Source organism: Aristolochia californica, unplaced genomic scaffold (assembly GCF_029961685.1).
Source record: "Aristolochia californica isolate CCGP_79_NKW_82.1479 unplaced genomic scaffold, dmAriCali1.0.hap1 SCAF_14, whole genome shotgun sequence".
Lineage (NCBI taxonomy): Eukaryota > Viridiplantae > Streptophyta > Magnoliopsida > Piperales > Aristolochiaceae > Aristolochia > Aristolochia californica.
Genome location: NW_027181815.1, coordinates 11,020,674 through 11,045,511, shown reverse-complemented (window position 1 = coordinate 11,045,511; position 24,838 = coordinate 11,020,674). Strand labels below are relative to the sequence as shown.

Here is a 24,838-nt window from a genome sequence, read left to right as displayed (position 1 = left end):
GGAAGCATCCCTACTTTCTTGCCTCACCCTATGACAGCCACATGGCTACCAAAGCTATTGCATCTAGGGTGTAAAATTTTAATTGTGATTTAGCAAGTGTAATTAACAACTCTTTTAAAAAATTACCTTCTATTCTTTTCATAAATCAACTTTCTACTCTTGTCAATGTAAAATCTATATATTGGTAGCTTGTTTGCTCTCATCGATGTTATATATACCTTGAGAAGATACCTCCAAATTTGTGAAATCCAATTTTGGAGGTTTGATCTAGTGAATACATATTTTACACAACCATGCAATAAAATTTTAGAACAACTTTCACTTTAAAATGAAGAAATATTGATTTGCACTTTCATGGTACAAAATTAGTCTTCATTTGCTTTTAACTCTTCTTATTGGTAATGTAAAAAAGTGAACAATTCAAAAATATTTTTGGTAAAGAAAGAAAAAAAAACTCTTAAAAGTAAAAAATTATATATGAATGCTTTAAATTATTTAATTTTTCGACAATCAAGCTAAAAAAAATTGTTATAAAGAATCAATAAAAGGATACCTTGGATTTCAATGCAACTAATTTGTATTTAATTTTATCCGGTCCCCCCACCTGATCATCAATAGTGGGAGTGAGAGTTGTTTTCTTAAGTTAGCATTTAAAATATTTAGTTTAAAATTTCTATAGCTAACTTAGTAAAGTATAAACATAACACCCATTCACTTGAATCTCTATATGTTTAAATTACCACGTATAGGTTCAAAAATTTGAAGTTCTATTGGTGAAAAATTAGATTGATATTCAATATCAATTGTACTTTACAGGATGATAATCACTTCATGCAAAATCCAGACTTGTTTTGTTGGTCATCTGGTCCACCTAGCTAAAGAAATTGTTTGGGAAATTGATTGCAAGATTGGCTAATTTTATAGCTAGATGACCCATAAATTGGTTGTTTCAATTAAAAATTGCCAATATCTTGAAATTATTCGTGCTTGTTTAAATATGGAATGCCTAACACACATACAATGGTTGAGGTTTTGGGTTTGATCAAGTGCTTTAGTGAGATCATACCACAATTATTGTGCTTAAAGGGTTATTAATGTCCCAAAAAAGCCTAAAGGGCTATTAATGGAAATAATCCCGCAAATTAATGTTGCAAAAAATTCTATGATTTTTAGTTGAAAAAAGATCTCATAACTTTTGCCAATCATTTTGCGATGGACATGAAGCCAACTTTGGAATAGTATTCCAGCAAAACTTCTATTTTGTTATGCCTAGTTCATGTCCTATTTGGTTTAAAACCCATATATTATATTCACGTCTTAGGCCTCTTAGTCGTATGTGTAAGCTTGGACATAAGAGGGTGTATTAGTAGGAATAATCCTGTGTAGATTACAGTTGGGAAAAACTTAAGAGGGAGTGTTAGAAGGAATAATTCCACAGATATTAATGTCATAAAAATCCTACGGTTATTAGTTGTGAAAACGTTTTTTTAACTCCATATAGTCTTTCTGAGATGGGCTGTTATAGTCCTGGGTTAAGTACCTATGTCTTCCGCTCCTAACAGGCCGGTCTTTTGGGTATTATTGGCTAGGTGTTTAACATTTGGTATCAGAGCAGGCTCCCACGTCGCGAGTTCGAGTCCCGGGGCACGCAAAGGCTGGATTAAAATTACTAGTAGGTTCGGAAGGGGCGACCTGGAGAACTGCGTAGGGGCACTAGGAGTAGGCGGCCGCTAGAGTAGGCCACCGGGTTGGGCCAGTGTCGTTGCGCCGCCGTGGACGTCGGCTCGCGAAGGTGGGGTGTGATGTTATGGTCCTGGGTTAAGTACCTTTGTCTTCAGCTCCTAACAGGCCGGTCTTTTGGGTGGTAGTATTGGCTAGGTGTTTAACATGGGCCTAAACCTAATATTTAATGGTAAAGATTAAAAAAATTACCAAATATAAAACTAAAGTATGTTTAATGAGATTGTAAGGGAGTTATCTTGAACCATGTAAATTGTGCTTTGCCTTCTTGTGTTGTTGATGGCTCTCATTGTGTTTTGTTCTCTCTTGACTCCTAAGTTTAACAAGAGAGACTTACCATGAAGGACATGTTGCAAATGAAACCCAAGATTTCAAGCATGAAGAGTTTGCACTTGAAAATAAATATTTAGTTTAATTATCTTCCAATACTTATGGAAATCTAATTAGTGTTTGAGAATATTTGGTTTATAAAATGATGATGGCAGAGTATGAATAAGTTTATGCTCTTGTGGGAAGATCAAAAGTGATTAAGTATTTTTCTATTGTATTGTATTTTGGTAAGGATATGGTTTGATAAATAAAACTTTAATATAGTAGGAACCAAGATGTTGGCTTGGAAGCAAAGAATTCATATTGTAATGTCTTGATCACTTAATTATCATTTAGTTTTGGTTTGATGTATAGACTATAAAGTTATTCACATAATTGTTCGATGGAGGTTCATAGAAATGTAACATTTTTATTGTTCAACAATTTGAGTTGACACAATCGGTGTGCATATCTCACTGAAATATTTATGGAATATAGTGACCAAGTTAAGAAAGATATTGATAACTCATGTTAGTCAAATTATTCAATCCCAAATGTACATATCCATCCATTATCGATTACTATTTCATTGAGATTTTTTTTACCCTTGTGTAATGTATTAAATGTACGTATTTTATGTAGTATATTTTTAAATTTCAAATATTTATTAATATTTTAGGTGTACAATGCAACTAAGACATCATATTTTATATAATTACCCATTATTTTTTCTTTTTAACATCCGAAAAATACTCTAATTATTTTTATCATCATTTCATATATATATATATATGTGACAAAAAAAATGCAAGATAACTCATTAAAGAGATTTTTTTTTTCAGATAGAAAAAATTAGTCAAATAAAAAAAACATATCATTTTATTTTCCTATCATAGCATAAATGACCCTAAATTATCAAATCATAATAGAAAGGATGAAGAGACATCTATATAAACAGAAATTATACACAATATAAATAAATAATTTACAACCAAAACTTAAATTTATTTTAGAAAAATACACTTAAGTTGCCTTTAATACCCTTGGTCTTTAGATTCGTGACACCACCTCGCCCATTAAAGACTCAAGTTGTTTACTATTGTATGCTTACATTTTAAGACATTTTACAAATTTTCCGCAATATCTCTCCACACCCCTCATATTATACCAACATAATTTATTAACGTTGATGCACCATACTTCGTCACTAGAACATAATATATATTAGTTAGTAAATGGGACATGCATCCTAAAAAATAAGAAAATAAAAACAAAATCCATGTGGCTGTCACAACTTATTACCCTCCTTTAGGCCGGGGATCTCTTTAACACTTCAATGTTTCAAAATAAAAAAAAATATATAAATAATTAAAAATATTATATGATAATAGAATATATCAATATATATAAAAACGTATAAATATTCATTAGTGTTAGGATTTAGGGTTTAGGGTTTAGGGTTTAGAATTTAGGGTTGGGCATTTTTATTCCGTTTTAAAGTATATTAATTTAAATTCTAATTTAAAAGCTCTCTTATGGAGCTTAGAAGTGTAGACACAATCCCACGATGAGGATCCCCACGAGCCACGGGATTCGGTCGTCTTCGGACCGTTCTGCTGAAGCAGGCAAGAAGGGAGGCGGCCGAAACGAAGCCGGCAGGTATAGTGGGTACAGAGGACGAATCGTCTCATCTCGGGTGGGCCATTGGATGGCGTGCGCTTGCAGTGGTGGACCCACAAGTGGGTCCCGACCACCACCAATCTCGCAGCCCGCAGGAACTTGTTTTTCTTCCGCCATACCTGATACCTGCTCTCTCCAGAAAAATGCCTTCTTCTTCCATACTTCGAGAAAACCCATGGCGGATGGAGCGATGAGAGAAACCTGAAACCTTCAACCTTCCAATTTTATACGTGCGAGAAAGATCTTGATCTAGGGATCCTTCTTCTCGGCCGCAAAAGTTTTCGACTTCAGAACTCCGGATCTGTGTCACGGACCAATCCGATCGAGGGTTTCTATTGTCTTCTCGCTTTTATGTTACCATTTCGCCTAAATAACCCGTGCTTGACCGGAATCTAGGTTTCTTCTTTCAGTTTCAGAACCCAAGTGTAGGGTTGCCCTTTTGATTGGACATGGTAGGCAAACGGTGTCTTTTTCTTAATCCCTTGTAAATCTTGGGGTTTTTTGTTCTTTTGGAGCTGGATCAAACAAGATCTATCTCTCCCTCTTCTCTTTGCTGGAGTTTCATATACTGGACTGAAATCTCAGAGCATCTTTTTTTTCTTTCATTTACTGTATTTAGGGTTTTGGCTGCAGCCGGAGACTTCGATCTAGTCGAACTCGCAATCGTTAGGATCCGTGAGTCTTCGTTATTGGTACTGATTTGTGTAAGAAATCAAGCATTTGCCCCTTCATTTTTTGCTGCTTTAGCCAGGATCTTCGGCTTCGACATCTGTTTCAGGATGTCGAGTTTGAATTTACTGTATGGGGCACCGTGATCTTCATCTAGGGTTTCAGCACACCTGCAGTCGCCGCCATGTTTAAGCAATTCCTCAGCAAACTTCCTCGGAAGTCTTCGAAATCCGACAATGTTGATTCGGCATCGAGTAATTCCGGCAACTGCTCAGCCTCTTCTGGTAACTCCGTACAACGTTCCAACAGCGTCAATCCGGCCTCCGGAAGGTCGCCGTCTGTCAAGAGGATGTCATCGGCTGTATTTCCGGCTAGCGTCGTTACTGGAGTCGAACCTCTTTTATCCTTCAAAGACGTCCCAACTGCAGAGAAACAGAACTTATTCATTAGTAAGTTGAATCTCTGCAGTGTTGTTTTTGACTTCAATGATTCTAACAAGAACGCCGTGGAAAAAGACCTCAAACGGCAATCCTTAATAGATCTTGTTGATTTCGTTGCCTCCGGATCGGCAAGGTTCTCTGAACAAATGATTGCAGGAGTGTGCAAAATGGCCGCTGTTAACTTGTTCAGGGTTTTCCCACCGAATTACCGATCTAATACACCTGGAGCAGAAACTGAAGAAGAAGAACCGATGTTTGATCCAGCGTGGTCCCATTTGCAAATTGTGTATGATTTACTGCTAAGAGTTGTTGCTTCTTCTTCACTTGATGCAAAGGTAGCAAAAAAGTATGTAGATCATTCGTTTATTTTGAGATTGCTCGAGCTTTTTGATTCGGAGGATCCAAGAGAAAGGGATTGCTTGAAAACAATATTGCATAGGATATATGGGAAGTTTATGGTTCATCGGCCATTTATCCGGAAAGCAGTGAGCAACATTTTTTACCGTTTTGTCTTTGAAACGGAAAGGCATAATGGGATCGCTGAGTTGTTGGAAATATTTGGAAGCGTTATCAGTGGGTTTGCTCTGCCCTTGAAGGAGGAGCACAAGATGTTTTTGTGTAGGGCTTTAATTCCTTTGCATAAGCCAAAATCTGTAGGATCATATCTCCAGCCTTTGACATTCTGTGTGATCCAGTTTATTGAGAAGGATCCGAAGTTGGCAAGTATAGTGATCAGGGGGCTGTTGAAGTATTGGCCAGTGACTAATAGTCAAAAGGAGGTTATGTTCTTGGGTGAGTTGGAAGAAGTATTAGAAGCAACTAGCATGTCAGAGTTTCAAAAATGTATGGTCCCACTCTTCAGGCGGATAAGTAGCTGCCTTAATAGTTCCCACTTCCAGGTAATTCCTTCTTTCTTTGTATTTATATCAGTTTAATGCATGTTTCTTGCCCCCATTGTCTTTTTCCATCATTAACTCATTGCTTTATACAGTTTGGCCTTTGCATATATATATTTTTTTTATTGTAGACAAATTACACCCGAAGCCAAGAGCTCATTAGAAACCGCCCCTTATGGACAGTGACCAGAAGGCCCAATCCATCTGTACTTTTCTAGCTGGCCATTCGTAGTTGTTAACAATATGCCCCATATGTCAATATTAAAAAATTATTAGCATTAGGAAAGAAGGGAGGACACAATGTCCATTACCTGTGTCAAGGTACTGTTTGTCATGTTAGGTAAACTTTGACATGATTTGCTACTGATTTGATGGTTACACACAAACCCAACCTTTTTGTTTTCAATTGGTAATCGTGATTCAGATTTTAGTTGATGTGGTCAGATTACTGATTTAGATATGAGATGCTGCATGCTCTCTTCTGAGTTTTATTTGCTGATGCATTTCATTGCACCATGATGTGAAGGCTTCTTCTGTCAATGAACTCTGAAGGTTTCTTGACCTCCACTGTATAGTTTTTTTTTATAAGTCCTTGCATCTTGTGACTTTTAATATCTTCAAAAAATAACTCCTTCAAATATTTGAAATTTGGTTGCCTTTTTGTTCTGAGAATTTTGCTGCTTTGTTTATGCATCATGTAATGGCTTTTTTCAGTCCTCTTCTGGATACAACATTTGGTCTGTGCTGTACTCTGTAGGAGATTTTCTAATATGAAGTGGAAACTGACTTCCCATTTCTTTCAGCCTGATATTGCTGGATCTTGGTGTTTCAAGTGTTTTATTCAAATTTTTTCCATTTCAAAACCATGCAAAGACTTTTGTCGTAAATTGCCACCGTCTTTCCTCTGTCATATATTTTGTAGTTGATGCTAGTTGTCTATTCAGAACTAATCACATAATTATGAATCAGTTACAGTTCTTTAGAAACTATTATTCGCCCATCAATATTCATGCAAATATTTAGTCTTCTGTTCCATGGGCTATACTTAATCCCTCTATTTTTAGAGAAAATGTTGCACCTGATCACAGTAATTTGAGACTTGAACCCAAGAGCTCATTTTGAAAACAACGGTGGTCTTCATTAACGTATTTGTCATTCCCCATCTTACTTCTGGAGAATGGAATCCTTCTTTTTTATGATGTCCCTTTTGGCTGAAATGATTCTTCAATGCAGGAATAAGGTAATGGGATGGGTAAGTGGAAAAAAGATGAACTTGTTAAATTGCAGTCTCCGTTTCAATATTTGGTTAAGTTTAAAATTTATTCAACTCGAGGCAGAAAAGAATTATCCAATAACTATTGATTCAATGTGTGGCACAAAATTTTGTGTTCAATCATTTTTACCTGATTTTGACATATTTAGCTTAAAAATATTTTTTAAACCTTTTAATAAATGTTAAGCTCAAAAAGTTTTTACTGCTCATTCCACATCCTCAATTTGATTTGCACCTTTTTCTGACCGCTAGTTAATTGAATTCCTATCCTACTTCAGCACCTAATCAATTACCTAAGGTTTTTAATACTTGCCTTACAGCTAGTGTGTTCTCGGAGACGATCACCTTTGTCATAAGAAAGATCTAGCGGATTATAGCCACTGTCATGTGACATGATCTATCTCAATATGTGTTTTTATTTGTGTAGTCTGATAGAGGCTTGTTGGTAGGAAGTTATACTTTCTTTTTGGCTTTTTTCTCCAAAAGATTTTAGTGTTGCAGGTTGTTCAGTCGTGGAGTGTTATGATTGCCCCTAGGTACATTCTAGTATATCATTTTACCAGGAAGGTAGTGTGGATTTTTTTTGATGGGGCATGTCAATTGACCAATTGTTACCTCCTTTTGGCTTCTTTCTTACAAAATATTTATTTTACTCGCTGCTCCATCACCTAAAGCTCTAATCAGCTCTGGTTGACCTTCTAATGTAAGTCTTTACTTGGATGCTGGGGAGGGATTTGTTTTCTGGGGCATATCGTGGAACATATGTCACCACTTTTCGCTCATTTTACCAATTCGCCTTCCATTTTTTACCTGCTTATCTCATTTTTTTCAGTCTTTGTTTTTAGCCTTGCTAACAAACTTGAGAAATTGGGGGTCAACCTCCAACACCTGAATGTGAATCCTTTCTAAGCCTTGTATCTTTGTTTTCCCTTTCTTCTTAAAAAAAGATCCTATTATTAAAAAAGAAAGGCTTTTTCTCGTTTTATTTCCTTCTTTTTTCCCCATCAAGGCATACTTGATATACAATTTTCATTCACCTCCATGAGTTGACCAAAAGCATACTGAATGTTCTCTGAATTTCATGGAGTGACCTCTGTGCATTTTTCTACTAATGGTACCAGGGAACTGCGTTATTTTGTCTACCATTTGTGCATGTCCCTTTCAGCTGGTCTCATGATGAAGGATGTTTGAGTTAACTGTTTAAAAATTCTTTTTCAGATGTTTGAGTTAACCTTTAAAAAATTCTTGTTCAGGTGGCAGAACGGGCTCTCTTCTTGTGGAACAATGATCACATAGTAAGCCTGATAGCACAGAACAGGCAGGGCATCTTATCCCTAATATTCCCTGCACTGGAGAGTAACACTCGGAACCACTGGAACCAGGCTGTGCTTAACCTGACTTTGAACGTGCGCAAGATGTTCTTAGAGATGGATGAGGTGCTGTTCCAGACATGTCAGAGCAAATTTGATGAAGAAGAAGCAAAACTAAAGGCAGCAGAGGAGAAGCGGAAGCTCATGTGGGAACGCCTGGAGAGTGCGGCAGGGTACAGGCCAGTGGCTGGAAACACAGCCGTTCTGGTAACACCCGTACCTATTGCTTCTCCCATTATTGTCGATGGTCTGAATTAATTTAGGAGGGTAATGTGTATCTTAAGATGTGTAGGCTAGTCCCTTTTTTTTTTTTTTTTTTTTGTGCGGTTCTTGTATGGGCATCTGTTTGATATATATCATAAGACAAAAAGGATGATGGGATGCCAAAATGTACCTTTTTTATAAAAAAAATCTATTTGTTTACTTTAAAAATTGTTTCAGTGTAATGTGTGGGGTGCTGTTCCCCCTGTTCGATGGATGTGATCATGGAAAACTATCCTCTCCTGGCATGTTTTCCTCCAATGTTGGTTTCTTCTTTACTACAATTGATTCCTCATTTGTCTGTAGTTACGTTAAATGCTGATCTTTATATTTGTTAAGCCTGTTCGTTATCCCTGGAGAGACGAAACCTGCATCTATTGAGCCGGCAGCCGTGCGGATTGTTGATTAGTTCTTTGTTGTGTGAGGCATAGACTTCCATCACAACTGACCCCCAAAAATTGCAGTGGTCAGCCTTGGATGAAGCGTCTTTAGTCAGGCAAACAGCAGCCTGGAATGAGGAAGTGAAGTTTTCCTGCTTTGTCCAAGCAGCCTTGATTTAACACTTACACTATACCACAAAAGAAGTATCAAAATGCACGGGGAGAGGGTTTACAAAAATGACATGCATTCCAAGTAAGTATTAGACACTCAGGAAATTGGCTTGCCTTTATTCCTATTAATGCACTGACTAATAGAGCCATAATTATTTTAATACTCCAACAATCCCCCTGATGTTAGATCATGTTGGTCATAGATGCCCATCTTCTTCCAAATTGAATAATCGTGATGCCTTATCTGCTTACTATATTTCTGACAAAACATACCCACTAAGAATAGCATGATTATGCACATTATTTTTTTTAAAAATGTTAACCTACTACTTCAATAGTCCTGGTAGTTGTTCTATGTACATTTCTTTATGGAAATTCCATTAAGAAAGACATTTTTTTTTAATATCTAACTGATGAATAGCCTTATGATAATAATTACTAACAATTGAGAACATAATTTAATTTAGCAAAAAGATTTTCTAGATATCAATTCCCTTACCTTTCTGTGGACAATGGAGTTCTCAGTCGTTCTACACTGTTGTCAGGATTATGTGTGATTATGAAGATCCATTTACTGCCGACCAATTTTCTTGTTTTTGTTCTGGTGTTTTTTTCATCCATATAGGCAATAGGCAATAGGCAATGTTGTTCCCTAAAATGTCATTTTTGTACATAAATCTTAGTTCTTCCATGGACATTCACCAAGGTAGACGAGTTAAAAAAGCATCAGGGTGGTAGTGGAGGACAAATATGAATGAGAAGACTGAGAGGAAAGAGACACAATTAGGGGATTATAAGTGATGAGTATTAGGGAAATGAGATATCAAATGTGAAGCATTGACCTTGTTTTGGTACAATGATAATCCAGGTTTTCGAAGGGCAACAGGCCATCCAAGTTGGGCCCAGAAGATATTGTATTCATATAGTCACCTCCAAGACTCCATCAAAAGGAACAGAGTCGGTTGGTCGTACTCCCATGGTGATTTAGAGTTTTTTTTTTTCTTCCTCCTTTTGCCTTCTTTGGGCTATCCAACAACAGGCTAGGGCAAGAAACCAAGATCCTATGAGACATAAGAGAGTTACAGTTACAACATACAAAAAAATGAGATTAATAGAGGTATAGAATTTCATTTGATTATGATATGGGTCTTAACAAGTTTGTGCGTATTTCAAGAAAATACACTTAGTGATATAGGGGGGTTAGTCAACAAACTTAAAATTTGAACTTCATCTTTATCTCCTTCTTCAAATTCATTTCATTCATCTACATTAACTTCAACTTCATACTTAGCATTAGTGTGGACGAGTTTATGTGTACTTAAAAACAGTTTCCAGTATTAATACCCCAAAATGAGAAAAATATCAAAAATAAAAAAATCAGTAACTTGTAATAGTATACTTAATTAAAACATAACACTTAAACCCAAAATTAGGTAAAACAAACATGATTACTATGCGAATAAGTAATTTAAAGTATAATTAAAATATATTAATATATTATTTAATTAAATTAGATATTATATTATTTAACGATTGCAGATTGATCAAATGCTAATTTTAACACACAATATATTTTTATGTATTATTAATTAGTAATATTTTTCTGTTAAATTTAAAACCATTGATTTTATTAATTATAAAAATAGGTTAATGAAACCAAAATAATTGATCAAATGTTTGATTTAATAATATTTTAATTACCGCTATTAAATCACTAATATAATACAATAATTAAAAATAAATAATAAATAAATAAAAATATTTTATTAATAACAAAAGATGGATTTTTTACGTGGTATTAATTAATAATATATTTCCACAAAATTAAAAATAATAAATTGATCAAATGCATACTTTAACTATATTTTAATTACTAGACTAAAATATCTAGTTTAATATAGTAATAAAAATTAATAAAAATAATACATAAATAAATAAATATACAACTTTATTAATAACCTAAGAAAAATTATTCAAATAACGAGTTTGTGTCTTTAATATTAAAATCATCAAGTTACAAGTTTAGTACATATGAAATAATAAGATACAACTATCACTAGTGTTGAGACAGCTCGTTACCATTTGGTATGTTTTCTTCCATGATCTTGTTCAATTCTTGAGTTGCTCAATCGTTTTTTGATTGACTTCATCTTCATTGAACTTATTGATACAGTCCATATATACCTCATGTTTCCAAACCCCATTGGGCGACTTGTTCCTTAGATTGACTTGTTCGACCAAGAGATCGAACATTTTGCTATCTTCATCGAAGGTCCAAATGTCATATGATCGATCAGTTTACTGTCTTCTTACAACCATTTATAATCTAAATCCGAGATGGTCCTCAAGGAGAAAACTTTATCAGACAACCTTTACTCGTCATAGTAACTAGGGACACATGGAAACACAAAAAACAAAAAAATACCATGTGGTGGATATTTATAACACCAAAATCTCCTCACCACATGGCAAGATAATTCCATAGCACTTCTAAAATATTCAACAACATTCTAAAATATTTCAAAATTAATTAAACTAATTCTATTGCAGAAGCACTAAACAATGCAAAAACACACTCATCAAGTACAAATTCACTGAACACCTCTGGTAGAGCTCCATATGACTTCGCAGTCACTACGAACCATACCTCATCAGTGATGGCGGTCGGGTTTTATTGGCGAATGTGCGCCCATGTAGGCGACTCAGCCTTGTTTGAATTGGACTAAACACCACAAACCCTAAACCCTATCACCCCAAACTCTAAACCCTAACCGAGAACCCTAAAAAAAATTAAAAGAACCAAAAACCCTAAACCCTAGACCTTAAAACCCCTAAAATCCCCAAACCCTAAACCCTATGACCCCAAACATTGAGAACCCTAAGTTTTTTTGAAAAAACCCTAAACCCTAATTCCATAACCTAAACCCTAAACCCTAGAACTTAAAACCCCTAAAAGCCCCAAGCCCTAAACCCTATCACCCCAAAAACTGATAACCCTAATTTAAAAAAAAAAACCTTAAACCCTTAAATACCTTGAACCATACCCTAAATACACTAAACCCTAACCCTAATCCTGAAATTAAACCCTATAAAGAAGAAATTGAACCCTAAATACCATAAACCCTAATCCTAAATCCCACAATTATGCAGCAATCAATACAAATTACGCACAAAAATTAAAATTAAATCAAATATTGTTGAATTTAGGATCCCTTCACTAATATCTTGAGCAAGGGGAGGGAGAAGGAAAAAGAAAAGAAAACTCTCGGGTTGAGAGAAGTGAAGAAGAAAAAAATAAGAGAGATGTCAAGCAAAGAGAGAAATTCACTCAAGAGAGAAGTCTAGAACTTGATGATCTTAATTCCGAGTTACAACACCTCTATTTATAGTAGAGGAGGTGATAGAGTCCATGTACAATTAAACTTTAAGTCTCCTAATTACATTCTAATTCTAACTCTCTAATATAAGTCTATCATGATAAGATGACACAATCTATTTAGAGGTCTAATATAACTCAAACACGAACTCTTCTTTAAGATACAAGAGAGGAAGCCAACTCATGGTCTTATCTTTGTGGGTTCCACTTGATCTTCCAGTTTATGTTCATAAGGATACCAACTCGTGGTATCTTATCTCCCAACTCATGCCAGCTTGTGTGAGGACTCTTCCTGACATCTCACGTCCTCATGGTGGGTCCCACCAACTCGTGCAACCATGGTGGGTCCCACATTGTAACAAATATACACTAAATTAATTAAAAAAATAGGGTTTAGGCTTACCTTATAAAATTTTGGGAAAACCGAAGCCAAATGGGGAAATTGAAGCCGAAATGTTGAAAATCGGAGAAAATCGAAATCAAAATGAGGGAAATCGAAGGAAATCAGAAGGTATTTTGGGGAAAAAGAGAGTTGCAACAAGGAGAAGGGAGTGGGAGGCCGAGAGGGAAAAGAGAGGGAGAAGAGAGAGAGAGAAGCGAGCTGGAGGCCGAGAGGGAGAGCGAGTGTGAGAGAGAGAGGGAGAGAGAGAGAGAGAGAGAGGGAGAAAAAAAAATTGGCCGAAGGAAGGGGAAGAGCAACACGCGATTCAATCGGTTGATTCGCAAAATAGGTGGAAAACCAAATTCCCCGGCTTTTGCCTAAGAGAATGAAGTGATGTAATTTAACTTCAATTCAATTCATTCTACACTAACGACATTATTTAATGAACTACGTAATACGGGGGAATTTATTCCACTTCATTGTGGACTAACCCCCCCTTTGTTGTAATTGGAAAGTGTTTTATGGAACTTGATATTGTAATAATTGTAGTGCCATTGTAATGGTACATAATTTTAGTTTTTGTTATCTACATAGAGATCATTGTTTCAGTAGTTTAGAGCACCATATTCACAACCACCAATAATTACTTATTTCATTTGTAGATCTTAAAAAAAAAACACAATGAGTGGTAGACATAGTGATAGTGCAATTAAAATGTTTTGTAAGGTTACTGACTTTTAAAAGTAAAAGAAAATTGGGGAACTTTAAGAATATTTGACACTGAAAGAATAAGATGTGCTTTTGGAAGATCCATTGTTGTGAATTGTAGATGGAGAACCATCAACTAATGTACAAACTTGTGACATTATTAGTGGTATATTGAAAGCAATGTATTTAGCTGGTTCTAAGTTCAAAAGCATCCAAATTGATTATCTAAGAGTGAGGAGAGAACTGAGAAAAGACACTTCTACTTGTTGATGCCAATGTAGCACCAAAAAAAATAAAAAAATGAGAAATTTTGTATAAATATATAATTTAATATTAGCCAAGTATTGGGTAATTATGATTTTTTTACTGTTGCTGTTGCAGTGTGGTGTCTGCACTATATGGCTAGACTAGTTTCCACTTTTAAATTTTGTGAGTTATCTGAACATGAATATAATTGATAGCAAGTGTACCCAGTGCCTTTGGCAGTTTCTAGTGAATATCATTTTATCATACTCTTTTGCACACAACAAACAAATAGAATATCATTTTTCTACTATTTTCTATATTTTACTTCTATGACATACTAAATAGATGTTGGGTAGATGAGATGTTCATAAAAATCTAATGTAATGAGAAATATTTTAACAACTTGAGACAAAAAGATATAAGATTTTGATACCTTTTAAGAGTATAATGATATGTTTAAAAATTTTAGACTTGATTTCTATCGAAGACTTGACAATTTGAGAAAAATCTTTAATCGAGATGAGAAAGATCTTACCTTGCTAAAGGTTTGATCCAATAATGCAAGAATTTCTACTTATAGTTCAAATATTAAAGTCTCTCAATAAAGCAAATATTACAATTCAATCACAAAAATAAAAAGACACAAAAATTTTAAGTACGTAATTAATGTAAAAATCAATAGCTCTAAAATTGTGCTTAATTACTTGATATCAAAATTCAAAACTCTTGATAAAACTGAATTGGCTTTTCAAATATGGGGTACTTCAAGCAATTCAATTCAAATATGATTTTATAAAGCAAACTCACTAGTAAGGAATCTAAATATCATAACTTGAGTTCAGATATGCTAGACTAAGACCAATCAATTAATTTCAAAATATCAGCTCACCAATGCTTGAATTTTAAAGTGAACACATAAAATTGATTTCAAAGTAAGAGAACAATGGTTTAGATATGTCTAGCAAAGTATAAACAATTGATTTCAAAATATAAATTGGTAGATACTTGGCTTTTGTAAATAACAACCCCAAAATTTTAAAACTATTCAACATCGCCTTTAATTTCCAATGCTAGAATGAATAATGTGATTTCAAAGTATGACCATTAAAATTTTAGAATAAAAGATACTAAACACATGAGGATTTCAAAATGCTCTTTTCTAGTTGGCTTTTCAAAATGCCTAAGTTCAATTGCAAGTTTTGTTCCAAAGTATGCGAGTAGTTGGGAGACATTGATATTTTGTTAGGAGTTAAAAGTTTATTTTTGGGGCAAAATTTTCTTAAATAAATGAAAACCTTAAAAAATTAAACCATTGAGCTTAAAAATGGACATTTTGTCCTCTTGTCAAAATCAGTAAAATCTTGATTAAGAATCTTGATAAAATATTTGAAATCTTCAAGACGAGAGACTAATCACATAGATAGGAAGGTTGCATATAGATTTTGGAGACCTATCTTATCCATATCAAAGCCTTTATTCCCATAAATTTTTTGAAGTGGGCCATACAAATGAGTGATCATCAATCAAACAATCTTCATTAGATGCCTCAACTTCATCTTCTAGGCATTTGGCTTCTTTGTTATGGTCATTCGAATGGTTTATCAAATGAAAGCTTCCAGCAACTTTTCTCTTTAATATTGATTGGGTAAAGGCAATTTGATTGATCAACCTTAATTATTTTCTTCTCTTTTTCAAGTCTTTGAGGGTGCTTGAATGTTTGGTCATCTAGGCAAGTGATTCTGAAGAGAGAGTTTTCTCTTTCCAGTCATTCGGTCAACTATCAATCAACTAGAGGAGCTTTATATCTTGGTCATATCTTCCTATTCACTTCTGCCTACATCAGACTAGTTGTTTGGTTGTTATGGTTAAAAACTCGCAACAAAGAATTTTCTCTCTCCTAACTGTTGGACTAGCACTTGTACTTTGTTCAGTCCCATGTGTTTTCTTTGCTTACAGTACTGAACTCTCTTCAATGGTTAGACATTGCTAGATTTGGATAACTTGTTTTTTGGCATGAGTTGGTTGGTATAAAAATATGCTACCAAAAAAATTTTTAGGGCTTTTTAGAGTTGCAAGCATGCTTTAGACCGACATTCGCCACCTTTTTTTATGATGACAATAACTCATAAGGATATAAAATATTAAAGGACGCCCACGTGTGTAGGGGTGGCATAACTAGTAAATAAGAAAATTTCCATAGAGATGACATACAATTGTAATTATGCAAGTCAGTGTACATCCTCTTATGTTGTTTTCCTTTTGAATCATGTAGTCCTAAGCGCATTCTAATCAATGTAAACACATTCCCACAACTATAAATACAACCACAAGGCCTGAGGGAGAGCATTCAAGCCTCTTCTTCTTGACTCAAATTCGTCTTGACACCTCTCTCTCTCTCTCTTTTCCTCTTCTTTCTCTCCCTTGGCTTCTTCTCTCCTCTCTCCCTAGAGCTAAAATTCTTCTCTTCTCTCCTTCCCTTGAAATCTCTTGTACTCATGAGTTGGCCCTGGAAATCAACATGGTATCAAAGCGGGCAAATATTGATATGGAAAAGGAGAAGAAGATGGAGAAGAAAGGAAGGAAGAAGAAGAAGAAAAAAAAAGGAGTTTCTCATTTTCCCTTAGTCTTCTTTCCAATTCCTATTTTTATTGTTTTTCTCACTCTTATATAAAAAACTATATACCTTCGGAAGGATATTTGAGTCTAATTTTTAACTCAAAATTAATTGTTGAAATTGGATTTTTTAGAGAGATAAATCGCTATCTAAAGAAACAAAGGTCAATCAGTAGACAAGTTTTGAGTAGTAGCAAAAACCCTCAAATTTCTGAACGATTTGTACTAACATGACTGAGAATTTATATAGAGAATTATATCTCAAAAGTGAGTCTACTTTCTACTTTCTATCCCAATAAACTATTTTTCAATTTTATATTTCTAGAGAGAGATATCGACATTAGAAAAATCAAAGGTCATGTTGGTATCCTGTTGCATGTGAAAATCCGAATTTAAGCCAATTTTTTTGTTTCACCTTTTGAATTGCTAATATTGGTTAAGTTTCCTATTCATTTTCAAACTCTAGTCAAGATTTTGCCAACTTGAGTATTTTTCCTTCATTAACATTTTTATTTCTTTGATCTTTCCTTATATGAGTTTAGTTTCCTTTTTTACAAAGTCTAAAATTTTTGAATTAGAAAGTCTTGTTTCCTCATTAAAAATTCTAAATATTAGTGTCCTAAGTCTCTATTATTCTAGAATTTATCTCTTGAATATTTTCTTTCCAAATTAGTCAAGTTGAGTAAAAAAGTAAGTGCCTTATATGATAAGCCAATTTTTAGAAAATTTCCATTGTTATGTTTTATTTTAAAAAAATTCTATTAAAGATTTTTAATCATCATGTTCATATAGGAATTATTTTTTATATCCCTCTTGAGTCAAACCTTGTAACTTTTAATCCATCTATTGGTCTAAAAGCTCCTCCTTCTTACTTGGAACTATAAAGAATTGCATTGTCCGCCTCCTTCAATTTGAAGTATGAGAGTTGTTATCTTTTCATTCATACCTTAATTCCTCAAAGTACTTTCTTCAGTTTGTGATTATTAAAATCATTTCAGAGCAATGCCTATAGACCCACTACCTAAAGTATAGGAGTATGCCTAACATCTAGCTTGATTCAAGTCTCTTTATTATTCACCCAAGAGTTAGCTTTTTGTTTGAGTTATCCTTAAAAAGTTAATCTTTTTGTTGTGCCCTAAAGTTGGGGGCCCTTTTTCTACCATTGAAATTAAGCGGAGTGTGTTTCAGACTATGACCATTTTAACTGATGTATGAAGCTTTGCCGTACAGCTAGGAATAATTTTTCTTCTCTCACTATTATATTGTGCAAGGTAGGTCTCTTGGTAAAGAACAAAGAGATACCCAGTTTGAGGAGAAGAAGTGGAAGAAGAAGTACAAGAAAGCGGTAACCAACAATGAAGAATTTTTCGTGCTATTGTAATCAAATTTTATGTGACTAGAATATCCAAATAAGAGGGAGAACAAGATGAGAAGAAGATGAAGACTACATATAAGATGAACAAAAAGAAGATGAAGACTACATGTAAGATGAACAAGAAGAAGATGAATCAATGCAAGGCAACGTAAATTTCTTTTTCAAGCCACACAAGATTAGAATCTCTTTACTAGCACACAAGTTTTTTTACCAAGATTATTTGCAAAGTAAAGTTACAAACACAAACTTGAGGGGGAGTGTTAAAGGACGCCCACGTGTGTAGGGGTGGCATGACTAATAAATAAGGAAAACTTCCAAAGAGATGATATAGAATTGTAATTATATAAACTGGTGTATGTCCTCTTATGTCTTTTTCCTTTTGAATCATGTAGCCTAAGGTGTTGATTTTTAGGACTCCATGGATTTGGCTCATAAAGGAAAGGAGAGAGAGACTCATTGGGATAAAACACGAGGAAGAAAAAGGTTATGTACTTGTGTCCTAACCCTCTCTCTGAGGCTCAATTTATAGATTAATAATCCTATAATATTAGAATAATACCCCTAAAAACTTAAAATAATTACATCAATGTCATCTTTATGAGATGACTCTTTATTTACCATCATGTCATCACTGTGTGGGCCTATGGGCCTTCTCCTTGGTCTTTGGGCCTTGAACCCATCTTTCATCTCTCTTGGATGTGTGGACCTTCCTTGGTCTTGTCGGCTTGAGCCCATCTTCCACATACTTGGACTTGTGGGTCTTCTATGGTCATGTGGGCTTGGACCTATCTTCCAACACTCCCTCTCATGCTAGGGGTGAGAGAACATCATGAGCACCCAACTTGTTGAAAATGGTGTATAGGATCTTCTCGCATAAAATTGCAATCCACCATATCTTCCAATACTCCCCCTCAAGTTGGTGGTCTCTTTCTTCGTTTCCAAGAGACATGTTAGGAATTACACGCCCTAATTCAATACTAACAAGAGCAATAATAATCACAAAAGAAGAAAAGAAAACAAGCACGAAGAACACAAGATTTATACAAGTATGCCTCAAGGTGAGACTATGTCCTGTCTTTTGCCGCTACAGTAAACCACTATGAAGATGAAATAGTTTACAAGAGAAATCGCACACACTCGTGTTTTTCTCTAACCTCTCTCAACTGCAACTGAGTATCTTTCTCGATGATAAACCCTAACAATGACGCCCCCAAATTTAAAGAGAAAACTAAGGCAACCATAATATAAGTGTGAAATATCCAAACTACCCTTAATGAAATAGCAGTTAATATATCGTGGACACATCAACACATGTAAGGTGTAAGGTGTTAATTAGGCTTCACAATGTTAAGCACCTAGCCAACGCTACCCAAAAGACCGGCCTGTTAGGAGCGGAAGACATAAGTATTTAGGGTAGGAGTAAAAATGTCAAATAAGGGGATAATGGGAAATCACCTGAAGAAAATATTTAGGGGCCACCATGTACTTTCTTCTTCATCAAAATAATTAATTTTGACATCAATCAACAACTGTGAAGTCCTTCTTCAATAATAATGTCTCAACTAAAGAGACACAATAGTAGCAGTTGAAATGGGCCTAAGCCCAAATAACATGTCCCAAATATTGAAAATCCTTAAAATGACTCATAAATAATCCACAGATAGTCCAACACTAAATAAGGAAGTTGCACTAAATAATATGTTAGAACCAAGTAATAAGCTAAAAATACCTCAAAATAATAATCCAGCTGGAGACAAAGACAGAATCCAGCTGAGTCAGGTCTTAGACCAATATAGCCGAATCGCGGAAGAAATAGGTATGTAAGTGATCTGAGTCAAGTTGATTCAGATCCGAGTTGACTCGGTCCAAGTTGGGCTGAATCGATACGGCCCGCTGGGTTAACCCGAGTGGAAGAGAGGCAGTAAGTGGCTCTCAAGTAGCTAGTTCATTTGGTTGACCCGACAAGGTCTGGTCCAAGTTGGGCTAAATCAGTGCTTGATTAAAAGCAATCTGCCTAACTTGGGGAATTAATCTGGAAATATTGCTGCCTTGCAAGTCCTTGTCATAAAGTCTAAATTACTTGCTTCATGGCTTGAAACCCGAATTTTGGATTTGGATTTAATTATTGCATAAGATCTCTTTATACAAAATAGATATCATTTTGAATTTCCAGCTATAATTTCATTGTTATTTCTTCTTTTTTGGTTTCTCTCCAAGTTCAAGTCATCCACAATATTTCTTAGTCACTATATATGCTATGTTCGACCTCTTAAAAATCTTGTTTTTTGAGAGTATGGTTGTTGGATTCGAAATATACACATAAGTTTAGGTGTTGCTTAACTAATGTTGTTATCACTTGATAATTTAAGCAAAGTCCTTTCAATTCTTCTCTTATTCTTTTTAAATCTTCCTTGAGTCTTCAAGTTCTACTTTTGTTTTTGTCTAACCATGGATGAAAGTTGACATGAGACTCTCAACTCCATATATGAGTTCAATAAACATGATTTTTTGTTGATCGAGAGTTGACTCTCATCCATATTTTGATGATAACAAAAATTAATAGTAGTAATAATTATAAATTTAGAATTTTAGATATTTTCCTTCAAGAGACATAAAAATCAAAGTCCTTGCAAAAAAACCTACAAATTCATCTCATGACTTCAAGCTCGATTCATATGTCAAGTCATTTTGAAGAAACACCCACAAGTGAAGGAATGAAGACTTGAAGATTAGAATCCAAATTGTTTAGAAAAGTCTCAAGAATTCTAATCATGTAAGAAGATAACACCAAAAGTTCAAATTTGAGGTAAAAATGAGTTTTTGGAGCTTTAGGACACATTTCATTCAAATATGTTTTTCCCATGCATATCATTGTTTTCAACTTGCTAGAAATCCTTAGGATCGTTTTTTTTCATTCTTAGAAGCCTAATTTAGAAAATTGGCTATGTCATGATCAATCATTATCAGGTAATGATCGATCATCGAGAGTGCAATCTGGTCAAAAATATAAAACATGATAAATCAACCCAATGGTTGGATCAATCGGATAGAACTATACCAAAATGAGTCATAAAGCTTAATCGATCACTCCCAATACATTGATCGATCATAGATGTCCAATTATTAAAAAATTATAAGACATGATCAGTCATACTTATGTAGCGATTGATCAAATAGAATTATGCCAATGAGGACATAAGGTATGATTGATCATACCCATTGTATTGGTCGATAATACTTAATTTTGCACAGTCCAAGCTTCATTGCATGTTCGATCAATCAAGGTTGATTCATTGATCAACTTAACTTTTCTAAAAGGCCATACATGCACTGATCGATCAATAGATTAATCAATTATCTAAAATCTGAGAAAAATATAATTATTACATATGATTGATCGATTATTGAGTTGTTAGCTTTTTTTAAATGGCCATATAACAATTAGTTTGGCTTAGGGAAACTATAAATACCCCACCAAACGTATCTTAGAGTATTTGTTGAGATTTTATTTACAAATTTACTATATTCATATCAATTTTTACTTAAAAAGTCACACCAAACCCACTTTTAAGAAAAAAGAAATAGAAAATTACAAATTCCACCATCTCTCAAATATTTTCTCCTTGCATTACATTAAGTCAAGCTCTAGAATCATTCTGAATTGTGCTTCAAGATCAGAGGCTTGAATATCTCAAAGGAGAAGGTTGTCTATCCATCATTTCAAGGGTGTAATCTTTTCTTCTTTTGTATTTTTACTTCATAGATTGATTTAGGACCTTTAATTCTAGATAGAAGGGTTTGCTAGGGCTAGAATTTAGCCAATTAATCTCATGGGAGATTTTTGTAAGCCGTTTATTTGAGCATACACATGGCTTAAAAGAGAGTTGGATCTCTTTTATATAAATTCCAGTTAATAGTACTAATTAGTGGAATTTCCCAAGTAACGATTCTTGGGCGATAAATCCAATAGGAGAACAAAACAGCCTTGTGTTAAATTTGTGGTGTTTGCATATTTTTAGTTTACACTTACTTCAACTTTAATTTTAATTTGTCACACTAAGTTTTAATTTGAAATATCTCAATCAACACCTCCCTTGAGAGAAACCACCTACACCAACATTTTTATGAATCACTACCATACTACTTTAAAGGCTTGACTAATTACTCATCATGGTCTCAATTTGTAAAACATTTTTTGATTCCAAAAGACCTTGGTGGACACCTCACTCAGCCCTCCATGGTTGAAGAAGATCCTTCCTACCAAAAGTGGTTAAGGGAGGACACCCTTGTTACAAGTTGGTTGATAAATAACATGGAAGAATCTATTGCTACTAACTTTGTTCACGTGGATATTGCCAAAGATGTCTGATACACTCGTGCCAAACTATATTCCACTCTTGATAGTCTTTAGAAGCTCTATGATATTTTCAGGAGATATACATGACAATGCAAGGTGATAATCTTCGTGGGTATTTTGCTCGATTTGGAGGGTTTCTACAAGAATGGAAATATCTCAACCACACTCTTCAAATATTTCCACTAAAGATAAACAAATAGAAGCAATTGTTTGAGCCATCTATCTTGCCAATTTGAAGCTTTACCTTGATTTTACCAAATCACATGTACTTAGTTGATTAGACACTTTTGATGATGTTTGTGCAGCCATGCTCCATATTCCAACCGAGGCACCAGACTCCCAACTTGATCAATCCAAAAGTGCAACTATGCCTCTCAAGGGAAGGGGAGTGACAGCTATGGTAGAGGTAGATGAAGAGGAGGCAAAAATGCATGTCACATATCGGGGATGAGCTGCATTAGACATAGGAAGCTTTGAGCTAGACTCCAAAGCAATTGACGGTGTGAGATTAATGAGAGCTTGAGGGAGTCTCACTGTAAGACTGATGAGCAACTGGAATCTCTACTAGAGGAGTATGAGGGTAATATGAGGGCTATGTAGCAAGACGAGACACATCAGGTTTTTTAGCAGATGCAAGTAGAGTGTGAGAGTCGGTGTTCTTCAGATCCATTTTCAATGTCATGTATTGTTTATTTTTATAATTTTGTATAATTTAAAATTATATTTTTATTTTTATTTTTATTTATTTTTTATATATAATTTTTCATAATTTAATGAAAGAGAAAGTTGTTGTTCGAAAGATTTCTACTCAAAAGCACTTAGAAAGTTTTTGCAAAGTCTTCTTGTAGTGGAATATGTAGAGAGAGACCAATACTGTTTTTTTTTTGTGATAATGAAGTATTTATTGTTATCACAAAATATCCAAACTACCACTCCAAGGCTAAACATATAAAAGACAAATACCACTACATTTGGGACACATCGAGAAAAGAGGAGGTTGTTGTTTGAAAGATACCTTCTCTAACAACTTAGCAGAACCACTAATAAAAAATCTTCCCATGACGATTTTTAGTGGACATGTTGATAGTCCCTGTTTGATTTCTTTATAAAGTTATGAGACCAATTGTTACAATCATGGTTTCAAAATAAAAATTTTAATGTATAATTTTTAATGAGCAAATTTGAACTTACTTAATTAATTATTTATTTAATAAACAGGTTTATTGATGATCATTGTGAATGAAATCTTGCATGATCTGGTTCTAAAAGATGTCAAAGTTTGAATTGCATATCTTATCTATTTGAAGAATGCCGGCCAGAGAAGTTGATTGGAGCCAGTTTAATACGTGGGTAACCATCACAATCGACTTCTTCTTCTCCATTAAAACGGAACTGGGTAAAAATAAAATAATTCGTTTTGGTGCAGACATGGATAAAATATCTCAGGTCGCGATCCATACAAGACAAGCGCAACGAAACTTCTCTGCGATTACCGGTTACTGACCCCGTATTTTGTAATCTGATAAACAGAAAGCTTCTATCCACATCAAAACAAGAACCAGAGAAAGAAGATAACCACGTCAATCCTGTTTTCCTGCTGCCTTCTATACTAAGGAAACGCTTCATTTGAGCCTATAAAATGCCCTCACACCTGCCTGATACTTACAAGGAAGGAGGAGAAGAGCAGGGTGAAAATGTACGCCCCTCCACCTTACCAGGATCTGGATATGTTCTACCACGTTCGGCGACGCCACGAGGACAGAGGCTTCCTCTACGCATGGTCAATTACTGCTTTAAACTCTCTTCTTCTCTTTCTACTTCTCGATTTGCGTAAAAATGGACCGCCGCTGATATATATGCTTCTTCCTCACCGGTCGAGATTCCTGGTTTGATCTGCCGATTCTGAAACTTAAAACTGGAGTAGTTTATTTAGGAGCCAACGAGTTAATTTTTCCGGTAGAGCGGATCGTATTCGTATGAGAATCCAGGGGTTAATAGCTTTTCAATTCTTTCCCTAGAATTCTTCTACTACCTTGTGCGAAGAAGGCAAAATTATGGAAAGATGTACAGAAGTAACACTTGTTACCTTTTGTCTCTTGCAGTCTATTTGCTCTATGTTGCTGCTTTTGCTGTTTCGAGACGTGCGAGTGCTGCTTGGACATTCTCTGTTGCTGCTGTTCTTGAAGGAAGTAAAAATATATATATGTAACGTTATGTTCTACTTTGCTATTATTTTCCGTCATTTTTTGTGTTTCTCGTCCTGTTACTGTTTTTTGCCCGGATAAGACTTCATATTTACCTCTTCTCTGCCTTATCTTCTTTGTTTCCGGCGGCTTTTTGCCCCTTGAATTGAACCTTTTCTTTCTAATGTCACGTCTGGAAGTAATCTCCTCCGGCGGCCAACAATACAGGATTGGATAGCTGTCTGTGTTCCTTTCTTTTTCGTTTAGAAAGAAATAAACGGGAGGGACGGATTGGCGAAATTGGGATTCACACAGAACAAAAGGAACTTCCCGACATATAGAGAAGGGGCGTGAAAATCAAGCTTCTCCCATATTTTCCTTGTCTGAGATCTGGGAAGATTAGTCTTGG

General features: G+C 34.8%; 1 protein-coding gene and 1 long non-coding RNA gene across 3 annotated transcripts; both read left to right on the top strand.

The window, feature by feature from the left end:
* The first annotated feature begins 3,868 nt into the window (after positions 1 to 3,868).
* On the top strand, positions 3,869 to 8,934 carry LOC137949679 (serine/threonine protein phosphatase 2A 57 kDa regulatory subunit B' kappa isoform-like). Of its 2 annotated transcripts, XM_068795811.1 has the most exons (3): positions 3,869 to 4,181; positions 4,349 to 5,737; positions 8,261 to 8,934. In XM_068795811.1, the coding sequence occupies exons 2-3, from the start codon at positions 4,583 to 4,585 to the stop codon at positions 8,633 to 8,635; spliced, it is 1,530 nt and encodes a 509-aa protein (XP_068651912.1). In that variant the 5' UTR covers positions 3,869 to 4,181; positions 4,349 to 4,582; the 3' UTR covers positions 8,636 to 8,934. The 2 variants fall into 2 exon arrangements, with proteins under 2 accessions (XP_068651912.1, XP_068651911.1); XM_068795810.1 differs by having other exon boundaries at positions 3,869 to 5,737.
* Positions 8,935 to 23,913: 14,979 nt separating this feature from the next.
* Positions 23,914 to 24,614, top strand: LOC137949536 (uncharacterized). The gene is made up of 2 exons (XR_011111870.1): positions 23,914 to 24,026; positions 24,349 to 24,614. It is a non-coding gene; the product is annotated as an uncharacterized lncRNA (long non-coding RNA).
* The last annotated feature ends 224 nt before the right edge of the window (positions 24,615 to 24,838 follow it).